Below are 10,334 nucleotides of genomic sequence, written 5' to 3'. Positions count from 1 at the left end.
AAGACTACCAGCCCAGAGATGGTCCCACCCACAAGGGGACCTCCCCCTTGATCACTAATTGAGAAAATGCCTTACAGCTGGATCTCATGGAGGCATTTTCCCAACTAAAGCTCCTTTCTCTGTGATAACTCCAGCCTGTGTCAAGTTGACACAAAATTAATCAGTACACCTAACCAATATAGATAGATAGATAGACAGACAGATAGATATAGAGAGGGGGTATTTTATTGTTATGCTTAGAATTAAATCCATGGCTTCACATTCTTTTAAAATGCTTTTAATATATGTCTTAGTCAGAGTTTCTATTCCTGTACAAACATCATGACCAAGAAGCAAGTTGGAGAGGAAAGGGTTTATTCAGCTTGCACTTCCACACTGCTGTTCATCACCAAAGAAAGTCAGGACAGGAACACACACAGGGCAGGAACCTAGAGGCAGAGGTTGCTGCTTACTGGCTGGCTTCCCCTGTCTTGTTCAGCTTGCTTTCTTATAGAACCCAGGACTAACAGCCCAGGGATGGCTCCACCCACAGTGGCCTGGGCCTTCCCCCTTGACCACTAATTGAGAAAATGTCTTAAAGCTGGGTCTCATGGAGGAATTTCCTCAAGGGAGACTCCTTTCTCTGTGATAACTCTAGCTTGTGTCAAGTTGACACACAAAACCAGCCAGTACAATATGTATGGGTGTTCTGCCTGCATGTATATCTGTGTGCCACATGTGCGCCTGGTGTCTATGAAGGCCAGAAGAGGGCATGAGATACCATGAACTTGAGGCAAGCATGACCCTGTCTCAAAAATAAACAGTCCGAGCATGGTCGCAAACACTTGCAATTCCTATACTTAAGAGGCTGAGGCAGGAAGATGTCAAGTTTGTGTCCCTGGGATGGTACAGGGAATCCTCCAACCCTATCTCAAAGCAACACACAAAAAAAGAGTACCCAAGACTGCCTCACCTGGGATCTGCTTCACGTAGCAACTGCGGTCCTGACATAGCAGCCCCTAGTAAACTAAAACTCTCCTTGTGGGGTGACTTTACCCATCCCCTGGAGACATTCCTCCACTGAGAATGGGTCCAGCTGCAGACCGAAAGAGAACCAGCAAGGTCTGACCTCCCTGCCTCCCACGCTCTGCCCCATACAGACCCAGAGTAGGTGGCAAAATTGTTTCTCCAAAGCAGCCACGTCTACCAGCAGCGAATGGGACCTGGCAGGATAAAGACACCAATAAATGATCTGGCAAACTACCTGTCTACTGCCCAGATGGAAAAATGAGGAAGGTTGCAATGAAGGAAGAGAAGAAAAGAGCAGGCCGGACCCGGGATGACCTCCAGCACATTAAAATACTGAAAGGAAACACTTCAAAGCAGAGTCAAGCCGTCACATTCTGTTAGAGAATATTACTCTTAGGCAATTGCACAAATTAAAAAGTTATGTTCCCATAGGTAATTCTTAACAAGGATCTGGCCAAAAAAATGGACTCAAATCAAGCCATTGATACGAATGCATAGTAACCTGCAATGCCCCCACAGAATCAAAGTCCTATCAATAAATCTTGTCAGGGTGGGGTGCATTGTCAACCTACCAGGGGCCTCCAGGGATCTTCATAGGAAGAGTACTCTCCCCTAATTCGGAAGCAGCCCTAAGGCTCATACCTCAGCAGCAGCACCCCTAACATCATCTCCTTTGCTTCACGCTTTAAATACCGCCTGCCTGTGTGATCATGTCCTGACTAGCCGCTAATCAGGTCTCCCAGTCCACCCAGGTGTTACCCAGCCCAGTGGCTCTTCTCAGAGGACCAGGCCTACTGAAGAAATGAGCCTGGGTCCTAACTTAAACAGATTTATAACTGAATGGCTATACAGGAGGCACCTCACCCAAATGCAACCAACCAAATTATCCCCCAGGAACCTGGACTTGAGATAGAGTCTGGTTAATCATGCATACAGGATGGAAAGCTGGGTCTCCTTTGAGGAAACCTCCTATGCAGTCCCTCGGGGATCTGGAGACAGCCATCTCAACTCATGCTTCTGGAATTTCTTACAGCATCAGACAGGACTCCAATAAATTCCCTCTGCACTCTGCTCTAGTCAGCTGGAAATGGTTTGTGTTCTCAGCCATAATGAAGGCATGGCTTTCCATTGTCTTTATTCTGTTATATCACAAATTTAGAAACTTAATTGAATAATTATGCAAAATAATTTTGCAATGAGACTAGTCACCACGGTTAGGTTGTGGATGGGCTTGGTGCAGTTTGTATGCTGATGCTAATTCCCACTCTCCTGGGAGGGGTTGTGGACAAGGAGTAAGTCATACTCAGGTGACTTCTTGTGAACCAATCCCCTAATGAATAAAGGAGCCAATCACTGGGCAAGTAGGCGGGACTTCTGAGAGGAGAGAGAGGAACCGGGAGAGTTAGATCTTTTTGGATGAGGATAGTGTGAGGTCATGATGTAGCTATGAGAGTCTCCTGGTTTCAATGGTGGATCCATCAGGATTCGCCACCGTAGGATTTAGATTTAATAAGGTTTACAGGACTAAGATTTTAGTTGCTGCACCTAGCAATTGAATTACTGTCGTTTCTGAACTAAGTTTGTGTTGTTTTCCTTCACACAGCAGCTGGTCCAGGTTCAAGAGAGAAAGGTCCGGAGACAAAATGTGGGTTTGCTTGAGGTGCACACAAAAGCTGAGGGGGATCTGAAGCACCCCCAGGCCAGTCTCCACGATATAATAACAGGTCAGCCATTGCATGCCAGCGCATGGCGGGCCAGGCTACTGGGGTAGAGGCCCAAGTGTGGGAACATGCCGGTTTCTTTTTATTATTATTATTTCCCGCAACAGGGTTCCTTATTCATAATCTATCCATTGAAGATGTCCCGCATACTACTTCTCTACACGACACCCTCTAGGGCTCCTGCCTCCTGATCCAGCTATCAAGAACTTTTTTTTTCTTTTTCTGTTCCTTGAGCATGATACTGTTCATACCCAAGCTTTACACACATCGTTCCCTCTTAAGCCTACTCTCTACATTGAAGAAATAAAATCCTATCAATGCTCAGGACCTATCTCAAGCATCGGGTTTTCCCCCCAAAGGCTTCCCCGCAGACAGAAAACCCCTTCTTGTTGGAACTGGCCGAGGCATGGATGTCTGCCCGTCACTTGGCAGACTCGGTATGCCAGCTGACTTACAGGAGACACAGAGAGTCTACCGCAAAGTCAAGAAGTTATTTATTATCCAGATGGCCAATGTAACCATACCTGTCTGAGCCTGGTGCTTCAGCCCCCACCTCAACCTCCCTCTGCTCTGTCTGTCCCTATAGCTCTCAGCAACTTCTATTTTGCTGTGTAACCTAGAGAGTATATGTTTTCCCAGTAGAAATGTAAGCTTCATAAGGTTCTATTTTAATCACTACCACATCTCCAGAACCCAGAAGAGCAGGCACTCAATAAGTATCTGCTTAATGAATAAACAAATGGGTGACTGAGTGGAAATGTAGTGAACTGAGCTCCAACAAACCTATAGTTCTTTTAGAGCAAAGGTTCTCAAAGTCCTACCTTCTAGACAGCTGGATCAGTAGGGAACCTGTCTCAAACGCAAATGCTTCTTGGACCCAAACCCCCAGAGCTAGCAAACCAGAAACTGTAGCAATCTCTGTAGACGGTTTGGATGCACTTAGGGCAGCACCGGTCGGCCTGCCTACCTACACACGCAGTGGGCACGGATCAAACGTCTGTACCTTGGAGGTCTGCAGACAGACCTGAATTCAGGCTGCCAGTGCACCAGAGAGAGGATAGTGAAAATGGAAGCATTTTCAGCTTTCGTCCCAGAAGGAAATCAGAGCGCCCCAAAGTGTTGTTTCCCTTACACTCACGCCTAGCAATGCGATGGGACTCTGGGGAGGCTGGCAGCTCTACCGCACCGCCAGGTGGAGCTGCCGGAGCTGCCGTCTGCTTGCCTCTGCCACAGTAGACACAGGAACACATTCACAAGCCCACAGAGGTTAAACAAAGCCGCATCCAAGGCAGTGGCCAAGGGCTGATGGTCCTGGTCACCTTTGTAACTGTGAACGTCCCTTTGCAGAAAAGGCCCATTGGCTTTCAAGTATCTGAGAAGGACACAAAGAAAACAAAACACAAAGACAACCACCCCTGGTACAAGGTTCTCCTGCTGTTTATGACTCTACTCAGAGTACAAGACCTCGTTTTCTTTTCCTTACTAACAGTTATTGGGGGTGGGGGCATGTCATCAGGAGAGACACAAGCACCTCTATCCACTGAGCCATCTCATCTGCCTGACAGTTGCCGTTTTCTTCTGGGAAAACCACAAGGAAGCCAAAGTCCAAACTCCTAAATTTTTCCTCTCTACACATACTTTGTATGAGGCTACGAAAGTTGTGGGCTGGAGAGATGATGGCTCAGTGTGAACTTTGATACTGCTCTTTAAGCAGGCGTGGGTTTGGTTCCCAGCACTCACATCAGGCACCACACAACTGCCTGTATCTCTAGCTCTCAGGGATCCGACACCTCTGGCCTCTGAGGGAATATGGACATGCATGGGCCCATATCCACACACAGACACATAATTAAAAAATAATTTTTTAAAAAAATCTTTTTTAGCCGAGCAGTGGTGGCACATGCCTTTAATCCCAGCACTTGGAAGGCAGAGGCAGGAGGATTTCTGAGTTCGAGGCCACCTGGTCTACAGAGTGAGTTCCAGAACAGCCAGGGCTACACAGAGAAACCCTGTCTTGAAAAACCAAAAAAAAACTTTTTTAAAATTTAAAAAAAAGAGAGACTTTCACCCTCAGATCCTAACGTTCCACAAATTCCAAAGGAAGGGAGACCTGAGAGGGAACCAGTGAAAAAGCTCCTCTGTGTCCTGCCCTTCGCATTCCAGCTGCCCTTGGTGGCCATTTCTGAAAGGAGAATCTGATCCCTGAGCCCCAGGATTCAAAGTCTTCATGGTCTTTCTACTGTCCTTAGACAAGCTCCAAACCTCAATAGCCAGAAAGCAAGATCTCACCAAAGGGGCTGGCCCCTGGCTGTTCCATTGTTTCCTATAAATATGCACCATTCTATGTCAATTAAAAGTTTTAACCTCTATTTAATGTTTTTAAACCTTTTCCTCCAGCTTCCTCCTACTTTTCCCACCTGTCCCTGCTCCACTCTCACTGAGACCACACCCACCAGGCCACGCACTGGACACCGTGCACCCCCCTCCACACCCTGCCATCAGCCTTACCACCTCCCCCACCACACTCCCCTCCCCAACTCCTCCCTAGTACATTGTGCTCTTCCTTAGGTCTTATCCCTGCAACCTAGGAACTCCATGCTGATGCCCACCTCTTGCACACACATTAGCATATAGTTAAGCCTTCTGTGTGAGTCCATTGCATCTTGCTTTTCTTCCACCATTTTTTATGGCGGACCACAGAACACAGATTACAATCATAAACTGCCTGCATTAAGATTCCCACATGAGCCGGGCAGTGGTGGCGCACGCCTTTGATGCCAGCACTTGGGAGGCAGAGGCAGGAGGATTTCTGAGTTCGACTCAGAATCTACAGAGTGGTCTACAGAGTGAGTTCCAGGACAGCCAGGGATACACAGAGAAACCCTGTCTCAGAAAACCAAAAAAAAAAAAAAAAAAAAAAAAAAAAAAAAGATTCCCACATGACCGCCCAATTCTCAGATGTCTTGGACAAGTCATTTGGATATTTTTCAGCCTTACTACTTCTTAATCTGTAATGAGGTATCTTCATCGCTGTCTTCTGAGGGTAGATGAATTCTTCTGAGATGAAAATAATTTTACTCTGTGAAGGCAAGGGGTAAAACTAGGTATGGCCTCTTGTGAGAGAGAGCCAGCTCTGCTGTTCTTCTTGTGCCTGTCTTGACATTTTGTAGTTACTTGCCTATGCTAAATGACAGTCTCAGAGAGAGTCGTGTAAGACTAGAACTCTTATGGGTAGACAGTGTATAAATGCTATGGTTGTACCAAGGTGATCTTCCCACTGTCCTAGTAGTCATCCCTAGAGAGGAGAACTTGTCCCCATGGGAATTATTAGTTACCGTCAGTTCAAGCAAAAAAATGACTTTATATGAAAGTAACAAACCAAAGCTATACAAATAGCCAATGAGCACATGAACAGATGCTCAACCTCATTACAGATATAAAGATCAAAGCCTTGACGAGGGGTCCGAGGCTTACTATGCAGCTCTGGCTATCCTGAAACACATTATGTAGACCAGGCTGGCCTCAAACTTACAGAGACCTGCCTGCCTCTGCCTCTCAAATGCTGGGACTAAAGGTGTGTACCACCACATCCAGAAAATATAATTTTTAAAAAGAACATGAAGAACTAGGAACACTGAGGGAGGGAATGAAAGGTGAGTGAATTACAGAAGACAACTGGGAGTTACTTTTGAGATTCTAGGCCTCAAAGACTTAAACATAAGTCCCACTTGATTCAACAATTCCAATCCTGGCTATATATCCAAAGAAATGAAACATATTTTAAAAAAAAAAACACCCTTATAATCTATATTTTCAGGGGTTTTTTGCATATTATTTTAGGGGGTGCCATGACATTTCATGTGGAGATTAGAGTACAGTTTGTGGGAGTCATTTTTCTCCTTTCACATGAGAGTACCACGGACTGACTTTAGGTGATCAAGTTTGTCAGCGAGTGCCTTAACCACAGAGCCATCTCATGAGCCTTATACATTCTAGGAGACCTACATAGCAGGGGGTACCTCAATTAAGCTGGATTGGTATAAAAACTACAACTGAAACAACGGTGTGACTAGGTCTGGGGATATAACTCAACAATACCGAGCTTGCCTAGAATGCACAATCCTGGGTTCAATCTCCCTGTGTGCCCAAAAAAATAATTAACACTAAGGATGACCAACCATATCTAAGCCTTTGCTTTGTACCACATAGTACCAACAACCTTAAATGTTTTTACATACTCACTACCTGAGTTTTCAAAAAAAAAAAAAAAAAAAAGACAAGAGTGGCTGCTTGTATTGTACATAAGCCCATTCAGGCACATAGCAGAGGCTCAACAGTTCCCTGTCTAATGGAGTGGTTCACCACGAGGGCACAGCCCAGGGTTAGATACAGCAGCCTGAAGAAAGGGGCAAGGCTGAAAGGAGCTGAAGACTTAAGACAAGTTACATAGGCAAGCCCACAGGGCTGCTCCAGGCCAACTCTCCCGCAGTTTTTGTAAAGCCGGAAGGGGAGGGCACAGGAGTTGCACACAGGCACAGCATTTGAATTCCCACAGCCTGAATTCAATATTTGCACAGGTCTCAGTGGTCTTGGTTACTTAGTTAAAAAAAAAAAAAAAATGAACACAGGGTTCTTTTTGTAACTCTCCAAAGATTTAAATGAGCTCGTGCGTATTTATATATGTATGCATATAAAAACAGACCGGTGCCTAACACCTCAACAGTTCAGTACAGTGGCTGCGATTATGGGACACCTACCTCCTCCTCCCACTCGTCAATGCTAAGGTTGGGTTGACTAGACAATTCAGGGATGAAACCCAGGGACCAGTCAAGAGGGACCGTCAAGAAGGCGGGCGGGCATCACCCACTCTTGGAGGTCTCGCTGAGTGGCCATTTTACGTGTCTGAAAAATGTGTGCCGCTGTGCGGGGCAGAGAGGAAAAGAGGAATTGTCCTGTCCACAATCTCAAGGTCCCACCTACTGCTGAAGGCTCAGCACAGCTCCAAAGGCATGGGGAGGGCGGCGGACGGGGTGGGGGTGGGCTGGTGGAGGTCCTTGGGGAGTGTGGGGGTACTGGGTACCTGGAGTCGAACTTCTGACCGTCGAGGAAAGTCCCCACGTAGTGGTAGCGCACGAAGTCGCCAGTGCGCACCGTGCGTGGACACTCATCAGGCACGAAGCTCCGCTGGATCTGAAGTTCCGAGCTCACAGCCAGGCCCAACACCGGGGCCGCCTGCCCGGTCACCCAGAGCAGCAACAGGAGCAGTGACCGGCGCCGCCAGCCCCGGGCCCCGAAAGCCATCGCGCGGCCTGGACAGGGGAGGCGAGGGGCAAGGCTGGGCGCGCCGCGGCGATGCAAACGTGGAAAGGTCTCCCGGCTAGCCCCGGGCCGCAGCGCCCGCCCCGCGCCGCCCGCGTCCGCCCAGTGCCGGGCCGAGGGGAGGAGCCGCGCCCAGCCCGAGGGGCGTCTACCCGCCCCGACACCGGAGCTTGGGAATTCCTCTGCCCTCCCCGCCTCCAGAAGCCGGGAGAAGATCGGTCTGACTGCCAGGCCTCGCCCCTGAGCACTGCGGGTCCCAAGGGACGATATGGAGACTCCTACGTGGCAGCGGATCCAGTTTCCCCTTGCTGTTCTGGGAAAGGAAGGAAACTTAAAAGAGTCTTTTTAAAAACTTAGTTACTGGGGGTGTACACAATAAACAGGCTGGAACTTCCCTCAGAATGTTTTTGAGTTGCTGTGAACTAATGTGGTCAGTGAATGTAAGTTCCTAACACGTGACAGCTTGGCCAGCGCTCCAGATCCCACAAGCGACCCCCTAGTTAAATGCATCTTCGATTTATTAAAGCTTTGGAATATTAAAAGTAAATCAACAGAGTTTTCTCAATTCGTTTTGGGAAGCTACCAAATAATCCAGATACCAAAACCTACTAAAGACACCAACAAACGAGAAAAATAAGCAATTGACACCAAACAAGTTCGATTTTTTTCAAAAAGCAAAGGTGCTAAATAAAACGTGAGCAAGTGGAACACACCAGCTACCTGAGTGAGCTGGTTAACAAAGTGTCAGAGACATCTGCAAAGTGAAGAGAAAACAAGATGCTTTAAAAATTAGTATAGAGCTTATTATTAGCATCCAGCGATCTAATAAGAAGCTATTGATGGCCCTCAAAAAGAGGTTAGTGATCAGTTTTCCTACTTGGAAAAAAACAAAAACAAAACAGCCTTGGAGTGCCCTAAGTTACAGAACAAAGGATAGAGGAAAAAAGAAATCCATGCTAACTTAGCTTCAAGTTAAATCATCAAAGGAAAGGAAAAGAAGAGATCAGAAAAGGCGCTCCGCATTGCTTCCCTGGACCCTGAAGATCAAGATCTACTTTTAGAACCAAGCAACCTGAGAATCAATCAGAACCTTTCTTTACTCTCAGCTCCTAACTGCGGAGCCCGCCTTTCCAGGGCTCCCTAACTGCAGGGCCACCTTTCCAGGGCTCCCTAACTGCAGGGCCACCTTTCCAGCTTTTCCCCAATAGTTCTGTGGCTTAATCTAAGTCTTCCATCCATTTTGAGTTGACCATTGTATACAACAAGAGATGTGGTTCTAGTTTATCCAGCATAGAAGCGTATTCAGTTTCCCAGCACCATTCATAGAAGACAAGGTCCTTTATCCAGTGGCTATTCTTGCTGCCTTGTGGAAAAATCAGATGGTTGTGTATCAGTGTTATATATATATAAATCCCCAGTGTGTGCGCTGGGGATTGAACGCTTGTCTTACAAATGCTTGTTAATGAACCCTAGGCAAAGCAAAGCCTTCCCAGAGTCTCAAGTAGGTAGGAGGACCTGGGCTTAATACCCAGTACCCATGTGGTAGCTCACAGCTGTCGGAAACTCCAGTTCCAGGGGAGCTGAGATCTTTTTCTGTCCTCTGTGGGCATTGCAGATCTGGTACAGAGTTACACTGGCAGGCAAAACATGCATGCACCTAAAGTAAATATAAATGAAGATTATTTTTAAAAAAGAAACACTTCCAGACATTGGTCTAAATGATGATTTTTTTTATAAGACTCCAAAAGCATGGCAAGCAAGAGTAAAAGACACATAGGATTATATCAAATCTAGAGTTGGCATTTAAACAAAGAAAAACTCATGTTCAAGCTAAGGAAACAACAAAGGTCCCAGCCTCCAGAAGGGAGGATGCACTTGTATCCTGTGCAACCCATGAGGGATTCATTTTTAAAATATAAGAATCATCACCTCCCCCAAAATCAACACTAAATATCCCAATTAAAGAATAGTCAGGGGGCCTGGAAAGTAGTTCAGTCACCACAACGTCAGTCTGCCTTCATGTGTGCAAGGTCCTGGATCCACACCCCAGCTCACAATAAGATCAGTAAATGCATAAGTAAGTGAGTAATCAAACAGACGTTTCTCAAGAGGATAAATGAATGTGTGCATGTGTGTGTATTTTTTTTCAAGGTTTTTACTTATGTTCAACAACACTAATCAAAGAAATACAAATCAAAACCATAATGAAGAGGCTGAAGACAAGGCTCAGTGGTTAAGAGCACTTCCTGTTCTTCCGGAGGACTCTGGTTCAGTTCCCACCACCTA

The 10,334-nt window shown here is 46.4% G+C and overlaps 1 protein-coding gene across 1 annotated transcript in view; it reads right to left on the bottom strand.

Moving 5' to 3' along the window:
- The window catches only part of Fkbp9 (FKBP prolyl isomerase 9), a 47,888-nt gene extending 39,718 nt beyond the window's left edge, over window positions 1-8,170 (bottom strand). The window contains exon 1 of the mRNA XM_021188157.1: window positions 7,810-8,170. Coding sequence (XP_021043816.1) covers window positions 7,810-8,030 — 221 coding nt within the window. The 5' untranslated portion in view covers window positions 8,031-8,170. The remainder of the gene's footprint in view (window positions 1-7,809) is intronic.
- Between the last annotated feature and the right edge of the window lie 2,164 nt (window positions 8,171-10,334).

The sequence above is a fragment of the Mus pahari genome, chromosome 2 (genome assembly GCF_900095145.1).
Source record: "Mus pahari chromosome 2, PAHARI_EIJ_v1.1, whole genome shotgun sequence".
Lineage (NCBI taxonomy): Eukaryota > Metazoa > Chordata > Mammalia > Rodentia > Muridae > Mus > Mus pahari.
This window is presented reverse-complemented; position numbering and strand designations above follow the sequence as displayed.